The sequence below is a fragment of the Ahaetulla prasina genome, chromosome 4 (genome assembly GCF_028640845.1).
Source record: "Ahaetulla prasina isolate Xishuangbanna chromosome 4, ASM2864084v1, whole genome shotgun sequence".
NCBI lineage: Eukaryota > Metazoa > Chordata > Lepidosauria > Squamata > Colubridae > Ahaetulla > Ahaetulla prasina.
The window spans coordinates 40,217,152-40,236,975 of NC_080542.1; the positions used below are offsets into that span (position 1 = coordinate 40,217,152).

At 38.1% G+C, this 19,824-nt stretch overlaps 1 protein-coding gene across 6 annotated transcripts in view; it reads right to left on the reverse strand.

The window, feature by feature from the left end:
* The window catches only part of KAT2A (lysine acetyltransferase 2A), a 45,709-nt gene that overhangs the window by 7,670 nt on the left and 18,215 nt on the right, over window positions 1-19,824 (reverse strand). For 5 of the 6 annotated variants that reach the window (XR_009155014.1, XR_009155013.1, XM_058182099.1 and 2 more), the window contains exons 3-16: window positions 18,581-18,726; window positions 17,286-17,375; window positions 16,843-17,024; window positions 15,615-15,806; window positions 14,727-14,833; window positions 13,388-13,498; window positions 12,948-13,084; window positions 12,174-12,382; window positions 6,318-6,444; window positions 4,650-4,760; window positions 3,170-3,313; window positions 2,056-2,170; window positions 1,619-1,655; window positions 572-635 (exon numbers count right to left, since the gene is read on the reverse strand). Coding sequence is in view for 3 of the 6 variants with exons in the window: in XM_058182099.1 (XP_058038082.1) it covers window positions 572-635; window positions 1,619-1,655; window positions 2,056-2,170; window positions 3,170-3,313; window positions 4,650-4,760; window positions 6,318-6,444; window positions 12,174-12,382; window positions 12,948-13,084; window positions 13,388-13,498; window positions 14,727-14,833; window positions 15,615-15,806; window positions 16,843-17,024; window positions 17,286-17,375; window positions 18,581-18,726 (1,772 nt within the window). In the remaining 3 variants the exon portion in view is untranslated. Of the gene's footprint in view, window positions 1-571; window positions 636-1,013; window positions 1,168-1,618; window positions 1,656-2,055; window positions 2,171-3,169; window positions 3,314-4,649; window positions 4,761-6,317; window positions 6,445-12,173; window positions 12,383-12,947; window positions 13,085-13,387; window positions 13,499-14,726; window positions 14,834-15,614; window positions 15,807-16,842; window positions 17,025-17,285; window positions 17,376-18,580; window positions 18,727-19,824 lie in introns of all 6 variants that reach the window. The other variant, XR_009155015.1, reaches the window with a different exon arrangement.

Below are 19,824 nucleotides of genomic sequence, written 5' to 3' on the forward strand. Positions count from 1 at the left end.
TCGCAGGTCATTAGGCAAAGACCTTCTCGCAATTTCCTGCCAGCTTCTAACAAGTCAGTGGGGAAGCCAGGAGGAAGTTGCAAGCCCCACGTGGTTTGCAAGCAGGCCAGAGCTGCTGCCATGTAGGGGTTGGTGCACAAAGGTGTGCCAGTCGCTGGCACAATGCTAGTGCAACAGGACTGGGGCTGGCTCCTGCCAGGAAAGGAAAACTTACCAAACTGACTTGTGACTTTTCCTACCGGTTTCCCCATTGACTTTACTTGTGGGAAGCCATGGGACTGTGTAACAGCTGGAAGCTTGAGGATCAGTCATAAGTACTACTCATTCAGCATTGATGTTAACTTCCAACAATCTCTGAACAAATTGTCATTAACCGAGGAGTACCTTTATTCAAAGTCTAGCTCTGTCTATGCTGTTCACAGATCAGGGCAAAAATTTCAGGAAAGGTTCGGCAAGTTTTACTTGTCTAGACACCACATCATTGAGAAACCACACTTCATTTTGACTGTCGCTCTTGTGTTAAGAGAAAAGTTCTTATTTATACTCCAAGTGATCTTGAAGTCCCACTTACCTTGATTTGGGCAAGAAGATTTTTCAAAGTGGTATACAACTGGTCTGGATCCTTGAGCTCCTTTCTGGAAGGAAATTTTTTAAAACAAGAGTGGTGGTGCTTTTGGTGATGAAAATATTAGAAATTGCAAGAGCTACAGAGTATTTATAAAGACATCTGCATAACCTAAAAACGACCAAGCCAACTCCAACTGGGTGCCCTCAAGAAAAATGAAGATTATACCAACTTTCATGAGATCATCATAGCGTCTGAACCTATGGTTTAATGTAGCAATATTTAAAGAGCTTCAGTTTGAGGAAGACATTCTTAAAAGATATACTTGAAAAACTAAAAGAAGTTATTACAAGATCAGCAGATATTTTCAAGCAGCATGCCGTTAATTCTGATAAATTTGTTGGAGCCAAAAGCAAAGTATTAGATAAAAAAAAAATGGCCATTTTACCGTCTGGCATCATGGTTGAAAGGCTGGCCTAGAAACCAGGTGACTATGAGTTATAGGCCTGCCGTAGACCTGAAAGCCAGATGAGTGACTTTAGGCCTATCACTCTCTCATTTCAACCCATTTCACAGAGTTGTTGTGATGTGTGTGTCTGTGTCTGTGTGGGAGGGAGGGAGGGAAGGAAGAAGGGGGAGGATGAAAGTAATTGCAATAATAAACCCGAGCCTTTGAGAAAGACTCGACAGGTGGATAAATGTCAAATCAGTCTAAACATCTGGCTGACTATGTAACCAATCATCATCATTTAAAATTTAATTTAATTTCTAAAGTAAATGGATTCATTTGAAAGTCATGGGTACTCTATCTTGAATGCATCAGGCAGCATGCATTAAATCATTAGCTGGTCCTGCTCAGTGATGCTTCTTTTTGTCTTATTCCATCATTCTATAGAGGAAAGAACTTTTAGAAAATTTGGGGACATTCACCCTTCTATATTAATTGTCCTCTACCAAATTCATTAAGGCAGACCGACAGGTTAAAAAAACAAGCAGAAACGTTTTGGGGATATGCGTGGGTGAGAAAAGAACATGAAGTGCCAGATGGCTTACCCTTTTTCTTTATTCAGAGGCTTCCATCCTGTTTCCCCTGGAAAAGAGAAAGAGAGAGAAAATCACTTATTGTAAACACAGACCAGAGCTAATTTGTTTTTGTTTTTTTTAAAAGCCAGTTCATTTATTACTAGTGCTAATTGGGACAAAGAAAATACAGGACACAAAAGCAAGCAAGGGAAAAGTTTTGGATAAACACCTGTTCTTTGCATCAGACACATAGATCCGAATCTGGACCTAATCCTCCCTCTGCAATAAATCATATTAACAGTTTCCTTTGTCTGCTTCCTCAGAGGTTAGAAGCAAACACAGCGGAAGCATTGAATGTGGGAAGAGGACACAGCCAAAATCATGTCAATTCTTCTTTTAGCTTTATTAATGTTCATTAAATGCACCATCACACCTGTACTCTCAGGTATAAGCCCTGCTCAACTCACGGATGCCTGGGATGCTTTCAATTGGGATATGTCGAACGCCTTCTTTGAAACAAGTGAGGCCAGGGTAGACTTTACGGATCTGAGCTTGCTTTCTCTCTATCAACTTCTTGATAATCTGTGGGAAGAACCAGAAACTGTCATGACTTGCATTATCATCCCTGGATGCTTCTGCAAAATCAGGGCAATGAAACAGGCTAAGCATCTCTTAGAGACAGCAGGCAGATATGCAGCTAGGAATCTACTTCCTGGCCAATTCCAAGCTCAGCCTTCAAGCCGAGCAGCGTCAAGATGTTAGGAAAAAGTTGAAAAGGCAGGCAGGCAGGCAGGCAAGAGCTGAATCTGAGAGGAAGAATAGAGAGGATTATTGTGTAGCATCAACCATGCATGATTACTGGCTATGTTGGCTGAAAATTAAGAAAAATGGGATTCAACTACGTCTACAAAAACATGAAAGGACTGTCATAGGCAGGAAGGCCTCCCTTATGGGAAGATTTAAAGAGAGCAGTTATGAACATTACCTCTTCCTATGGAACATGTGCAAAGTGGAACACAGAAACCTTTCCTTCTGTGGGAGGAGAGCCAAATTCTTACCACAAGAGTAAGTCTGTTTCTGGAATACGTCGCTTAACTCTGCAGAATGTGTTTTCCATATAAGAAAAATACATAAGTTTTGAAAAATCCAACCACAGATCAGCACGTAAATGTGTGTGTGTGTGTGTGTGTGTGTGTGTGTGTGTGTGTGTGTTGCATGTGAAATAAAAGGGAGAGGCAGAAATTTGAGGATAGAAGTATAGACAGGACAAAGAAAGAAATGTATCCCTAAAGGCTTAATAGAGGGGAAAAAAGGATGAGGCTATTTAGGATTATACAGAGAGAAAGGAGATCATTTAGGTATATTCTACACCCAAAGTCAGAACCAAATTTGCGTATGTCCATGAGAGAGAGATGGGAGGAGAGGAAAAGGGAGAGCGAGGAAGGGAGGGAGGAAGAGAGAGAGAGAGAGAGAGGCCTATTCAGCAGTGTGAATTAGTAATAGTAATAAAGATGGTCCAGACATAGTTGACAAGAATCAGAGATGGGTCAAACAGAGATGTCCCCTTCTTCCACCCCTCACCTCTTTCTGCTTCTTGATAATGTGTGAAAGCTCTGTGTAGGGGATCCGAGGATTTAGCTCACATTCCATCAGGGTGGCTCCTTCGTAGTCCTTGATGTAGCCAAGGTAGCGGCTCTTGGGGACCTTGATATCTTTTGAAAACCCCTGAAGGCCACGGAGAAGAGACCCTAGTCATTCTCCAGAATAAGTTAAATGTAATTCAGCAATGAGAAATATAACTGATCTATTCTGAAATGGTGCTTCATCTCTTTCTTGCTGCCTAAAGTATGGATCCAGCTCATTTCCCCCATCATATTCAAGAATGTATTGAGGGGGACGAGGGATTCATGGAAGCTACACTTAAGTTACAGAACTGTATAGTGAACAGTATCTTTTAGACAATCAGTCTCCAACCTTTCTGGATTTCTGGACAGGTAGCTGGGGTACCAGCAGTGGGAGAGGGGGAGGGGATATTTCATGCCCTTGCCCACTGCTTGCACAAATGGAGCTTCATGTGCTTATCCACTGCTTATGCAGCCCAGTTTCCAACGGGCTATGGCCCGATACCGGTCTGCAACCCAAGGGTTGGGGATCTGTGTTTTAGACACATTTAAGAAGATCTTTTTTAAAAAAATTAGACACACTGGGTTTACCCATTTAATGTTTCTTAGACATACAATAATGTTAATGCCATAATTCCTAGCCAAATTGGTTGGGGATTATAGGGACTATAGTTCAAAATAACTGAAGAATACTAGATTGGGGAAGGCTGATACATGTGTACACCTACCCACCCAACTTGTTAGAAATGAATGACACCAATTTAGAATATGAATTCACAAAAATCACCTTTATAAAGTAACACAGAAACTTAATTCAATTAAAATTATTTCCACAAATAAATATTTCTACAACTAGGTAAATTAAGGCCTGCTTTAGAGATCATGCTAGCCCCAAATTTATGGCTAAAACTTTTTTATATTTTGTAAAAAAAACAATGAGCTTTGAGAGCAGATCCATCAAGTTGCATTTCTGAAACTAGGAGAGATTGGAACTAGTTCTGGCTGAAACTCAAGCCCAGTTTATATATCACTTATCCTCAGATGCCCGTAGGTTGAAGTCAGAGCAAAGAGGTGGTGATGCAAAAGTGGAAAAGAAACCTCATTCCCTATCCAGACAGGTGTAAAGAAAGAACACATGGAAAGCTTATGGCTTCTTGTGCCTATTATGTTAACTATTTTATAAATCGTAACTGCTTGTTTATTTGTACGTGGCACAGAGTCACTGTGAGGGAAATGAGCACTTTCTAAACATGATATATAGTACAAATAAATAAACCATTTAATGTGACCTAATATATTTAACATGACATGTGAATGCAGCTATATTAGCAACTATGTCCATAGGCTTAGGAAGACAACAAGGCCCTTTTACAAATGTCTCTCCTATAGCTAAACCAAAAGCCAGTTCCAAATAGAATTCAGCAGCAATGGTGTGGTACCTGCTTTTTGAAATAGCCAATGGCATATTCATCTGCATAGGTGAGAAAGTAGAGAATGCTGTGTTTGATGTGGTACTCCTTCAGGTGGTTCATAAGGTGAGTCCCATAGCCCTTCAAGGAAGTGAAGAAGAAAAAGGGGGAAAATGATCAGGACAAAATCTGGGAACGATCCTCTTTCTATCATTGCATTTATACTTTATCTTTCCTTCTAGAGCTCAACACGATCTACCTGATTTTTCCAAAATCAAGTTGCTTTCTATGAAGCAAATTGAGTAAATATTTAAGACTAGGCCCAAACTCAGATCTCTACCTGAGTAGCTGAAAATTCATATAGGAAGCTAATTTATGTAATGTGATTTGCAATTAAATAGAAGTTAATTCTGAGGTGAATAATGTCCTGTATAGAAATCTGAGCAATAAATAAAGATAGTTAGCAGTAGCAACAATTACAAAAGGTTTTAATATGGAAAAGGTGAGGCATGGATGATTAACTTCTTGAAAGGAATTGTCAAAAGTGTCAAAAGTTGCTATAGAACACATGTTAAATCCTACTCCAAGTTAACAAAAAAACAACTAATCTGTTCAAATAACAAGCCATGTTCCACAGCGTCATATTACACGTAACATGACAATGGTCTGGTTTGCCCAATACTCTTAAGAGAATGCCTGCGTTTCTAAGATACAAATACCAACTATCCAACGCTGTCTAAGCCTAGTCTAACTCTATGAACTACTCTGCATTTTGAAGATAATTAGTACTGGATCCATGCCAGTGTGTTTTATTTGATTCTTTTGAGAAGCACAGGAGAAGCACTGCAACACCATCTGAAAATCTCAGAGCCTTAAATGTGACTTATTCCAGACAGTGCGAAAGTGCCCTTGAATGTATCCTTTTCCTGCTTTGGATATTAGTTATAAAAGGAAACTCATATCGTTTCCCACACAGCATTTTAAACGCTACATCAGCTTCAAATTGTTTTTTATACTTCTAAATATTTTTACACTCTTGCTCTCCATTCACTTGCTGCCTCCCATTCCTCAAGTACATCCTCTATGGCTTCCCACTTCCTATGACTTGAGCTTCCTGCTTCTTCTTGTTCTTCCTTGTTTCAAACCCAGTTTGAAGTCCAAGGCAGAAGGCTCTGAGTTTTTAGCACTCCCACATTAAAAAAAAAAATTAATCCATTGAGAATGAATCCTGAGACTGCAGCAAAGTCCAAATGCAATTCAAATGCACTGAGAAGCCTATGAAGATTTTAGCACCTCCCATAAGCCAGTTTGAACAAGTAAGGATGCTGTTACTTTAAAAACAACCTCTTCATACTTTGGTCTTTTGACATAAGAAAACAAAATTCAAGCTGGGTTTCTCTGCCCTATTCTGATCCAGGGACACTTCACTGATTATAAGCAGTGAGAGTTCCCTGTATGATTGGCTGGAAGTACCCCAGCTAATACTAGCTGACCCTCAACTATCCTGTTTCCTCCAAAATAAGACATCCTCTGATAATAAGCCCAATCGGGCTTTTGAGCACATGGCAATAAGGCCAAGCGTTTATTTCAGGGTTCAAAAAAATATAAGACAGGGTCTTATTTTGGGGGAAACACGGTACTAGTTTAGAACCTGTTTTAAACCCCAAAGAATGTCACAGACATTCAAAACAACCCTACCTTGACTTGCTCATTAGATGTGACGGCACAGAAGACAATCTCGGTGAATCCTTGTGTTGGGAACATCCGAAAGCAGATCCCGCCAATCACTCGACCATCCTTGATTAACGCCAGAGTCTTGTGCTTGCTGCCAGGAAAATAAGCAGCAGAAAGAGGAGCTTGTATTGGAAGGAGAGATGAACACAACTAAGAATGACACCCCTGCTTCATCCATCTTTTTGAGATGTAAGAGGGGAATACAGCAATGCCCAAACATTAATGCTATTATAAACCTGAATTAGTTTAATTAACAATTCTAGCTGACATAGAACTTATTTCCCAGCTGCAACCCCTTTTTTTTTGCAGAGCCTTTTGTGTCACCTTGGATTACCACTATTTCCACACATCTCTGACTTAGCTGCCATGCTTCCTCCTCTACCTTATTTCTTAACATTTAAAACAAAAAAGGCTTTCAAACCAGGAAGTTGGAGTTTTGCACAGAGCCACTTCCAGCACTATGTTTTTTTTAAGAATACCTTTAAATTCCAAGTGGGCTCCTTATACTTTGTTAGAATATAAACAACATCTCTCCAAAGACATAACTATTTTCTTTCTTCTGGTGTTCCTCAGAGCACACAAGACCTGCTTTTGATCTCAAGCCTCAGACTGATATGTTCGTGGGGTCTCTGCTGTGATTTGTTGTTTTAGTCCAGGGTGCCTGTAGTGTTGTATATTTTTAACAGCTTTTGTTATTTTGTATTTTTATTAGTCAGCCACCCACAGTCCATGGGAGTGGGCAATTATAATAAATTACCAATAACAAATATGAAGACCTGCAAAGAAAAGTAAAAGGCTTGTACCAGGAGGAATAAGCACTTGGGTGCAATCCCAAAACACCAGAAATATCTCTGGCATTGACAAAATCACCATCAGTCAATTGCAAAATGCAACTTTCCTTGGAACAGCTTAAATCCAGCTTCCATATCTTTAACACAATCAAACAACGACATCTGCCTACACCAGATCCTTGGGAAGGACTTGATAGACAAATATCAAATCTAAGCTAACCTTCTGGTTGATTGTGAGACCAATCATAATAACGTCCCTTGGTGAGGCACTGATGTGATTGTGATCTTGTGTACTCTGAGGAAGGTGACAACTATGCCAGAGGTTGAACCATACTGGACAGGTCTCAGCAGAGGAGACAGACAAAAAGGGCCTCTCCCAGAAAAATAAATCAGAGAAACACATATTGTCTTGGTTGTCACATCAAGAATTGCATTAGAATTGTTGGAGTATCTGGATATCTGGTGAAAAATGGGTTACAGAACTCAGGACTGTTGGCTGAGCAATTAGGGCCAAACTATCAGTGCCAAACTACTAGAAGGAAACCCAAAGGTGCTTTTTTCAAGAGGCAACTGGACTTTCTACTTTTTCTTTGAAGACATTTTGGTTCTCATCTAAGAAGCTTCTTTAGCTTCTTGGATGAGAAGCGAAACGTCTTCAAAGAAAAACCAGAAAGTCTAGTTGCCTTTTGAAAAAGCACCTTTGGGACAACCATAACCTGGATGACTGAGAATCTCCATAGACATTTAGCTATAGTGGAAGGAAAGGTGTTTACCCATTGCAAATATACAGTAATTGAAAACAAATAAGGATCTGTTATTACAAATCAAGTCCAATAAGAAGAGGATATCTGAAATAAATGCATCCGTTCTGGAAAAAAAAACATCCCGAATCAGAAATAACAGAGCAGAGATTAACTTCCATTTATAATATGAAATATTTGCAGAAGCAGAACTGAAAGAAGTGCAAAGGGCAAAGAAATCAAAGCCTTGCCAGATATAACCCTGACTACAGAGGCAAAGCAGGAGGAATTGGCAGTAGAGGTAGTCAGCACAGCTATATAATTATTTTCATTCAGAAACCAGGCATTCACTCATCTGCCTCAGAAAGAGAAAAGTCTTCTAACTGAAGAAGTAGAAGAATTGAAACAAAGAATAGTTAAACATCTAGAATAGCACAAAAACAACCAAATAAGATTGTCTGGACTGAAGCTTGTTCCAAAGAAAGAGCCAGCACAAACATTAAAATATGCCAATACTGACTGTAATATTAAAAATAAGCACTAGCTCGCTGCACGAAACGAACCTATTAATTTACAAAACCGCTGCAGTTGTAACTGAATGCCTGGAATGCAAAATCAACAAAGAAGAAAAAAAAGGGGGGGGGAGTGCATCATCAAAATGTAAGATCAGACTGGAAAATAAGATTTGCAAGCAGAGATCAAATGCAAGTAAACTAGAAAGAAAAGAAGCTAAAGAACAAGACCAAAAAATACCTAGTCAAGAAATACCAGTCAGAAAGATTTAAGAAAGCACTGGAAATAATAAAACAGCAAATATCAACTATAGCTAAAAAGGTTAGCAGATATGAATCTCAAAATTGCAAATTATAGGCAGAATCTCTGATTTCAATCCCTATTAGAAATGTTCCTACCAATCTATCAATGGAAAGATTGCAGTGAATCAATTAGCACACAGCAAGGAAGAAAACAGTACAGTTTTAGGAGAAGATATGGGATAATCCAAAGAAATATAGCAAGAATGCAGATTGGTTAAGGAGGCAGATAAGAATAAAAAAGAAGATGAAATGAAAGAACTTGTAATAACAGTAGAAATGGTAGAAAAAAGGGGCAAGTAAGATCAAGGATCAGTGAAGATGAATTATGTGGATTTTGATTGAAACATCTGACTAGTCTATATCCACTTATTGCCAAGCAGTTTATTAATATGCTGCAAGGAGATGAAATTGAAGAATGGCTAATTTGTGGCAAAATTTAGCTGATGATAAAAAATCCATCAAAAGAGGCAACTTCAGGCAACTATAGGCAAATTACCTTACCAATAACTTTCAAATTGCTAACTGGTGTGTTAGTTGATGCAGTCCAACAGCATCTAAGTTGAAAACAAGCTTTTTCGACCTAAGCAGAAAGGAAACTGCCCAAACAGCAGAGGAATAAAAGGTCAACTCTTAATTGGCAAGAAGATTTTGGAAAACTGCAAGACAAGGAAGGCCAGTTTGAAAGTACCATGCATTGATTACAAGAAGGCATTTGAGCCACAATTGGATAATCAAATACCTGGAAATAATAAAGGTCAACAGAAACATCAGAAACTTTGTGTGAAGATAGATGGCATAATGGGAGACATGGTTGCTAGACAATGGAGATAGATTGGGAGAGATTACTATCAAGAGACAGCTCTTCCAAGGAAACTCACTATCATCACTATTGTTTGTCATTTCACTGATTCCTTTGTCAAGAATACTGAATAACTCAGTTCAAGTTATGCTACCTCCTTTACATGGAAGTTGTATGGAAAAACAACATCTGGAATAGAATTGCTGCTAAACACTAACCATATATACAGTTGATATTGTAATAGGATTGGACAAATGTGCCATCAAACAGTATGGGACACATCCAATCCCATAAAAGAATGAAAACTGAAGGAATCAAGGTGCAAATAATATCAAGAGTCTGGATGAAGATGATCACTACAAATAGCTGGGCATCCTTCAAGTTGACAGCATCAAGCACACAGAAGTTTAAAAAAAAGGTTAGAAATGAATATATCTTGAGAATGAAGATGATCTTAAACGTCCAAACTCAGGAGAGGAAATACTATCAAGGCAATTATCATCTGGACAATTCCAGGCATTGGAAAAGCAGACTGCACTCAAGCAGAACTAAAAGCCCTGTATAGAAAGACTAGAAAAATAATGAAAATGAATCATGCTTTTCAAACTCCAAGTGACACTGACAAAGTGTACTTTACCAAGAAAAATAGGTGGGCGTAGAATGCTGTAAATACATCAGACAGTTTAAAAAGAAAACAGGGCATTGAAAGAATATCTGTAGGACAGTGAAGAGAATGCATTAAAGCTAGTATACCAGGAAGGCTTAGTAAATACGCCTACCAGAAATACCAAATGAAGAGCAGAAAAGAGATGGGAAGACAAAGTATGATATAACCAATAATACATCAAAAAAAATAGCGGGCAAAGCAGATAATAACAAGACTTGGCAACGGTTAAGAGCAGGAAAGTAGGAGAAAGGGACAGAGGGGCTAATTCTGATTGCACAAGACCACTCCTTAAGAACAAATACATACAAAGCCAGAATTGAGAAGACTGGGGCAGACGACAAGTGCCACCTCTGCAAAGAAGCTGAAGAAACAATGGATCAACTGGCTAGCTGTTGCAAGACTACAAACAATGGCATGACAAGGTAGCCACAATGATGCATTGCAAGATCTGCAAGAAATACCATTTGCCTACAAGAAAGGACTAGTGGGACTATAAAATAGAGAAAGTAATAAAAAATGAAAACCTTAAAGTGGTCTGGGACTTTAGAATTCAAAGAGACAGGCATCTGCCACATAACACTCCAGGCTTAACAGTTGTTGATAAGAAAGACAAAAAAGTCTGGATAGAGGACACAGTAGTACCTGGAGACAGCAGCATAGAAGAGAAAGAACTGGAGAAGATAACAAAATACGAAGACTTGTAAATCATCAAACATCCACATCTGCCTACCCCAGATCCTTGGAAAGGACTCAATAGGCAGACAAAAATGCCAGATCCAGTCTGAACATCTGGCTGACTGAAATGAAATAATAATAATGTCAGATGGCTGCAGCCCAATATTTCATTTGGAAGCATGCCCATTTGGTCAGTGAAAAAAAAATCTGTAATAATACAGATAGTCCTCAACTTACGACCACAACTGAGCCCCAAATTTCTGTTGCCAAGTGAGACATTCGTTAAATGAATTTTGCTTCATGTTATGATCCTTCTTCCCACAGTTGCTTTGTAAATCACTGCAGTTGTTAAGTTAGTAACATGGTTGCTAAGTGAATCTGGCTTCCCCCTTGACTTTGCTTGTCATAAGGTTGCAAAAAGGGATCACATGACCCCAGGACATTGTCACCATCATAAATATGAGTCAGTTGCCAAGTATCTGAATTTTGATCAGGTGACTACAGAGATGCTGCAAAGGTCATATGTGTGAAAACAGTCATAAGTCATTTTTTTTCAGTGCCACTGCAACTTCAAACAGTCACTAAATAAAATGCCGTAAGTCGAGGACTACTTGTATGTGCAATGGAGCATTTATGATATAAGCTGAAGCAAACGGAATTAGGACTTGATTAGGACAGTTGGGTGTCTCATTGCAACTGTTTTATAAAAGAACCAATGCCTTCCCAACAGATAATATTGGGGTTCCAACTCATGAAGCTGTAATTCACAAAACATTTTTTTGAGAGAATAATTAGCTAAATCTCAAGCTCTACTGCATATCCTGTTTACTAAAAGGTTAATGTAATTACAGAAAATAGGGTTCAGTACATGGCAGAGGGATAGAGAGATAAAGCAAAGCTGTATATTTTTGAAAGGAGAAACATTTTATATACTAATATGGATAGGGAAAACATTATATACACCATCTTGATTCCAAGGTCCCCTTGATTATTTATTTATTCAGACAACCAATTTCTCAATCACATTTATAAGCCTTTATCCTCAACCTATTAGAACTAGTTTACATATAATCAGCCCAATTCCTGGGACTCAAGATTTGATGGTTGCCATGTACATGAACTTACTAGGGCATGTGAAATTTTGTCAACTTTCAATTTCCAAACGTTAGGGGTGCTCAAAAGCCTTGGGGATTGTAAAGATATTTTGCTTACTTTAAAATAATTTAGATGTGTTTGGTAAGTAACTTCATAAATATCATAACTTTTTAACATTTTGTTGATATGATACCCAAGGTGCAACCTTCACTCTCTCTAACAGCACTCCCAAACCTACGGGTCAAAAACCAAGCGGGTGATGTATTCCTTGGGCATTCGAGGCAGCTGATGTGAAAAAACATTCTGCAGCCCAACCAGCCACATAAGAATCTTCTTGTTTGATTTTTGAGAAAGTGAGTTGCCAATGACATGGAATTCGATGATGCCACGCCGTTCCTCTAGGCGGGCTGTTTCATCCCGGGCTGCATTTGCTGACAAGAGACTAGTCTGCAAGCAAAAGAAACATTCTGGTAAAAATGAAATAAAATAAAGACAATACGCAAAATATAGAGTCAAAGGTAGATTAAGACATTTATTGGAAGAAAGGGGGTTTCATCCCCTATATGACTATCACTAAGTGTTGTATCTTACGATTCTTGACGAATGTATTTTTTTTCTTTTTTTTCCTTTTATGTACATTGAGAGCATATGCACCAAAGACAAATTCCTTGTGGGTCCAATCACACTTGGCCAATAAAGAATTCTATTCTATTCTACATGGATTACTTTCATCCTTCTAAATCTATACAGATAATTTATTTATTTTTTTAAAAATTGTTAAAGCTTTAAAATTAAAACCTTGATTTAACAGACTTAAGTTAATTAAACTGGAGTTTCTATTATACTTTTGATAAAAAAGCAGAAAAAAAAATTTTTTTAATAAAAGGAAAAAATACGGATCTGGCAATACATTCTGTAATTTGCATAATACAATATACGGGGCAGCTATTGAAGACTGATTTTGCAGTGTTTTATGATGCAAATAAAAACGGGGACAATTAACTAATTATACCTCAGGCCCTAGCATGGCGGCCGGATCAGTAATGGTCAGCATCACTTCATTAACAAGCTCCATTGGAATATCACCTAACACACGAATTCTCTTTGCATCCTCAAGGGTCAAACTTTCTGGAAGCTTCCTTTTCTCACCTGTGTGGGAGGGAGAAAAAAAATATATAGTACCCAAAAATATCAAGGTGAAGCCATATATTATAGAAACATATTAGACACTGGCCTGGGTTTGGTTCCATATTTTTAGGTCCGACTTTAATGTTTTGCTCTTTTAAAACAAAAACAGTAGAATTAAAAAAATATTCCAAGTTTAACAGAACCCTTTAGAAAAAGAGAATTTCAATAAAATCCATTCAAATGATGTGGGCTTTTATACTATGCTTTTCTTTCAGACATTTTGATTTTTGCTTTACATTCCCTTGCTGCTCCTAAGGATTTTACCTGGCACAGAATCCAGTGAGCTCCCATCCAGATTAATAGATGTCAAAGATGAGCTGCAGCTCAGAGATTTGTTGAACAAAGGAGTGCTAGCTGCAGGAACAGTGCTGATAGCTACACAAGACAAAGGGACAGCAATAGTGTATACATTAAAATAGGAAGGCTTTATGACTTCTGGACGCAGTTGAGATTGTTTAATTCCTCAAGCTTCTGCACACAACAGCTTATTTCATTTTTATCCCATCCCTTCTGCAAGGAACTCAGGATAGCACACATGAATTTATCCAATGCAGTGCTTGCAACAATTTTATTGTGAATTGATGAAGGTCCTGAGATCAAGCTTATTTTATTTTATTTGTATGGCTACTCATCTCACCTAAGTGACTGGGTAGCTCACAACAATGAGAACAACAATCTAATAAAACAAGTTAAATCTAACAAGTTAAATACACAACATATAAAACACTGATAAGTACTTTAAAACTAGTTATGGTCAGTGGCCAAAGTCCATACTTGTGCAAGGTTAACAAAGTCATTATGGAATCTCCCCACCATTCCAGGCTCTCAAAGATGGTGACAAAGCTCTACATTCAGGTTCAATTTAATTTTTGATTGGAGATTTCATCAAAATCTCCCTAAAAAAAATATATTGTCCTTCTTCTTCAACTTGATGATCCACCCTACAACTCTAATTTATTTCCAGCGATAAAATCGCAATCTACTACCAAAGGAAGAAAACTCTGAAGAGATGTGTTAACTATAATAATGAATTTTTATTGGGGAACTTGTCTATTCTCATATCTCCGTTGATTGATCTTATTTAGGAATGGCAGGGCTTCTCCAGTCTTGAATTCAAGGTGGTTAAAAGCAGTTTCTTGGATGGTGAGATGTGCACTCTAAACTATCTGATTTGCAGCAGTTTTTTTTAAAATGCCTGCTTTCTATGCAAAAGAAGATTGAAATCTCATTCATGTAACTATCCGAATTTACTTTAGTAAGGAGAAAACCTGTAGGAATTGAACCATTGCCATAAATATGACAACTGTTTTTGTATGTTATATTTCATCGGAGGAGAAGGGACATAAAACATTGTAGCTCAACAATCAAACACTTTGGGGTAGAGGCTGTTTTGCACACAAAAGACCCCTACCTCAGACCTCCAGATCACTGGAGCTGAGGAATATCTCTGGCTGTCATCTCAGAATATCTCTGGCTGTCAATCAGAGCGGGCTTTACTAAGGCAGACAAACGAGCATTTCAATTTACTATACGGCAGTTTTCAATGATACCTTTTGCAATTATACCAACAAGCACCACTTGAGTTAAAAGGAATATTACATACCTGGCCGGGGTACAAGTGGAGCTCCTTCAGTTGCAGGCATAGTGAAGTCAGCTTCCCAGATTGGGGAGCTCTCCCCATAGATTTCTTCCTCCAGCATTGACAAAAATCTGGATATGAATTGGAAAGAAATCAGCACAAAAATCCAATTATATTAATGTCAACTTATTGGCATTCAAATCCCACTTTATTATTAAAAACAGGTCAGTACATATTCATACAGTAAATGGAACTGAGCCCAACTCAATGGTGCATAATTCACTATCTCAAATCTTACTTCAGAAACGGTGGGTAGGTTTTATAAACTGCGATGCCTCTTCCTTCTCTCCACTAAAAAGTGCAGGTAAGCATACTCTACTTTATATAGCTGGCTTGCAAAAAAAAAACACCAGAGAGAGAGAGCGAGAGAGAGAGAAAGGCTAAAATGCACATTGCAACCTTGGGCTCTTATATGACAGGAACATGATATTTGAAGTATTTCAGACGATGCTGAATCACAATTCCCAGTAGCCATAATTAAAATGACCAATGATGAGAAATGCTGGGAGCTTTAATTCAGCAGGAACCATAGGGTCAGTAGTTTCTCACCTGTTACATATACAGACGGAACCCACACACATGCAAAACCAATTTTTGCTTTATGGAAGCCCTTCAAAGCTAATCTAATTGAATGAAAGCTACCTAATAGAGCTAATAAAATAAAATAAAGTGGATCCATAAAGATTATTAACCCTGTGATTGCCGCATATGCCTTCCCTTCCAAACTAAAACAACACAGTTCTGCACTAATTGACCATCTCAAAAAGAGCTAGGCTTCATCTATTTAAAAAAAGCCTTTTTTATTTTCCCTTCCTCCACAGTGTCTTCTCGTTTTCGGAATTTTTGCCTTACTTGGGGAAGTGAGTGAGAATGAGGGTCCGTTTCTCTGGCACCAGTTTATCTTTCTCCACTCGGAATTTTTCAAGCAGCTGCCTGCGAGTAACCGTGAAAGTGGACTTGAGGAGATTGCGCCCAAAGACCTGGGTGGTCTCATAACGTGGAAGACTGTCACAGCTCTGGGGAACATGGCAATAACACAACCACCTGGAAAAGCATGAGATGTGAGTAGTAAGAGGGAAAAAAGCAAGCAGGAATCTAAGGCACCAAGGACCGTGTTTAGGATTCCAGAAAGCCTTTAGCCGATCTCGCTTGATTCAAAGCAAAGACTACTTTGAGGTAAGAGATCTGAGGGCAGAGATCCAGGGGAGTACAATCTGACTCCATAACTGATAATATCCATTGGGTACTGGTGGGAGTAGATTTAAAAAGGTAATCCTCAACTTACAATCACACTTGAGCCCAACATTTCTGCTGCTAAATGAGACAGTTGTTAAGTGAATTTTGCCCCATTTTATGAACTTTCTTGATACACTTGCTAAGTGAATCACTGCAGTTGTTAAGTTTGAAACATGGTTGTTAAATGAATCTGGCTTTCCCCACTGACTTTGCTTGTCAGAAAATCGCAAAAGGTGGTCACATGTCCATGGGACACTGCAACCGCCATAAATATGAGTCAGTTGCCAAGCATATGAATTTTGATCACATGACCATGGGGATGTTGTAATGTGTGGAAAATGGTCAGAAGTCACTTTTTTCAGTGCTGTTGTGGTCAGTAAATGAATGGCTGTAACTAGAGGACTACCTGTCACAGATTCTTGGCAACTGACACATATTTATGATGGTTGTGATGTCCCAAGGTCAAGGGACCACTTTTTGTGACTTTCTAGCAAGCAAAGTCAATGGGGGACTGTTGTCAGTCAAGGACTACGTGTAGTAACTTTCTAGGTTTTCCTGAACCACAACTCCCAATAAACTCGTGTGCTTGAACAAAATCAGGATATTCCAATGTTCCTCGTCTCTATATTACACACACAAAAAGATAGTTTCTGGAGTTTGAAGGTTTTTTTCCTCCTAGGGAAAAAAGTACTGTGTTCTGCATTTGCTAAAAGCCCTCCTAAATTTTGTTCAGCATGTATTATATACATGCTGAACAAAAACTAGATCTATAAAGCAAATGGTGGCAAGAAGCATAACTTTATTCTCCCTTTGTTGTCCCCTCTTCCTTGTTCCCTAGGCTCACCGCGTGTAGTTGACTTTGTATGTTGCCACATCATCATTTTGGGAGCGCTGGCGGAATTGGGATGGCGTTTCTAGCTTCCAATAGTTTAGGCAAAGAAGAAACATTTTAGAAAGCTCAAACATGGTTTGTCGCTCCTTAGGAGGTAGATGGCTGAACTTATATTGTACAAAGTTTAAGACACCCTAGAATTAAAATCAGAAATACCAGGTTTTTTAAGCAGTAGGACAAAATTATTATATCTCATCAATTTGCATTTATCTTCTACTTTTACTGACTATTTTTTTTAAGTGTCTGGGTTTTTCGCTCATGTCAACTGAGACTGCAAGGCTAGATGCTTTCTTCATGTTGCCTGTTCCCGCCCGCCCCCCTCCCAGGCAATGGGAATTAGACTTGACTTTAACATCAGGCTAACATCTTACATCTGCAAAAATACAGCATCTTACCTGCTCAATGTTTGGCTTCTCAAAGGGGGGACTCCCAAGAGAGCCCTCAACGACTGGACGGCTCATCTGTAGAATGCATTTTCTTAGAAGCTGCAGAGAAAGAAAAGCAAATCCAATCTCTATATCACATATTTCCACAGGCCGTTTTATAATCCGATTCATTTGAAATGTCTAGGGCAGTGGTTTAGAAAGAAGTGATATGCCTACCAAGCTCCAATTATTATGTTAGTAGTTTAAAGCCAACCATTGACTGCATCAAAGAAACAAGCAAAAAGGGAGTAAAAATTAAAAAAGTCAAGGGGAAGAGCCCAGGGGAAAATAAATAAAAACTTAGGCAAATACAAACCTCATTCTAATATATTTGCATGGAGAGGACAAAAATTCCAGAAAAAAGTATCCAGTGCCTTATTTTTCTATAGAAAAAAAATTACATACCTCCTTGCTGTATGTATAGTTCTTCAGTTCCTTGAGTTTCAAAAATGTATTTAAGTATCAATAGATTTTAATATTTTTTTTAGCTTATTTAATATAAGGTGGATGTTATTGCTATTAAATGGTAAAATTTTCTAGATAACATCACATAATTAAAACACACAGTGAGTGTGCTCTCTTTTCCCCCTCAAATATTTCAGGTCAACTGTTGACATGTTCTATAAAAATAATATTAGATGGGTGTGTGTGTGTGTGTGTGTGTGTGTATGTGTGTGTGTGCATGTGCCCCTGCACATATATGCAAGTCTGCACACGTACACACCTTTGTTAAATTATTCACTAAAATGAATGCTAAATTAGATAAATCAAGATATTAAAAAAAAAAGAATCCAATACAAGCCAAACATTTTCCAGGGACAGTTATCCTAGGCAGCCTTTTTTCCCCTTAGGAAACCAACGTTACCGAACAAATGCAAGACAGTCATACTCATTTAAGAAGCTAAATTCAATGACATTTTATGTCAGTAATTATTTATAATAGTAAATAGTGGCAGATTTGTACAATCAGCAGACTCTGGGTGATGCAGCATAAGAAAACTAGAGGACCAGAAAGTAAACCAAAATGAGTTGTCCCCACTCAAGTCAGGCCAAAGGTAGGCATAGAAGCTACTATTTAAAAAAAAAATCATCTGGCCCATATTCAAAGTATCTCCAGCAAGCTAGATGAGCAGATCACATTAGCAAGGCACTTCTTAATACTGATCTGCATAATAAAGACATAACAATGAAAAATAGCTGATTTAGGATAAGTTGACCTCAAATAAGCTTCTATGCCAAAGAAGTACTCTAGAATCCTATCTCACCTTGAACAAGTAGAAATAAACTTGTTTGGTGTCTGTGTCTTCCTCTTTATGCACAGACATGAAGAGGTTCTCCACATCTACCACCATCCCCAGAAGACGGTTGATCTCTTCCTCAGAGACATTCTCCAGATGAGAAACATGGTCAGCTAAAGGTAGGCAAGAAAATCAGATATGCTTTGAGCTTCATCTCTTTACACTAGGAACCCTGTTGGAATATGAATGAGATTCTCTGTCTATTAATTTTTCTCTTTGTCTAATGAAAGTGATAGAAAACTGACAAAGAAAACAGATGATTGCTATGGTGATCATGGTCAATCATAAAATGAAATTGCTGCATAAATCAGGCCTGATATTGCTTCTGATATTACAACTTACCTTTTCCCCCCTCTTCTTGGGAAGGTGCATATAATTTATCTAAAGCAATAAACTGCAGCTATCCACCATTTTTATTTTTAAGAATGCTTACTGGAATTTTATGTGAAGCACAAAGGTATTTTTGAAAATAAAAATACTGGTATTTCATAGCTTCCCAACTTCCCAACTTCTCTAGTCAGGAGTATTGTTCTCCTAACTGATCAGAATTTTAAGTCAAGATCTGTTCTTGGCTTATGATTCTGGCTTGGATTAATCACTTCCCTTTTTATCCAACTTGGAAGATTATTGAAAGGAGAATTAAATTAACATGACAAGACCATTTGATGTCATACACAAGTCCAGAAAGCTTTACAAGAAAATGAGTGATCTAATTGCTTTTTCTCTAAAATAGGTATATAAACAAAATCAGGCATATCCAGAATTCCATTGTTCCAAAAGCCGCGTGCTTTTTCTCTTTCTCATTTTTTAATCTTTGTGTTTAGCCCTCAGTGACCAATTGATTTCCCAGTGCTCCTAAAGAAGTATTTTTCAAGAAATAAGCAGCATAGGAGGGCAAACAATTTTTTTTAAAAAAAAACTTTAACTAGAAAGTCACAACAATGGAAGAAAAACAAATTCTGTAACACAATCCAATCAGTTCAAGTTTAAAATTTATGTAGCTGAAGAATAGTAAGCTAAAGCATAAGATAAATGACCGATCTAACAACCAACTAGAACTGCTGTCACCAATGTCAAGAGCTGACAAGAGAATATTGCTTGTTGAAAGAAGCAATCCATTCAAAGACATAGGCTGTTGGTTTGAGCTCTGAGCTTGGCAATTTGGTTGCAAAGGATTCATCACCATGCAAGGAGACATCGTCAGTGCATTT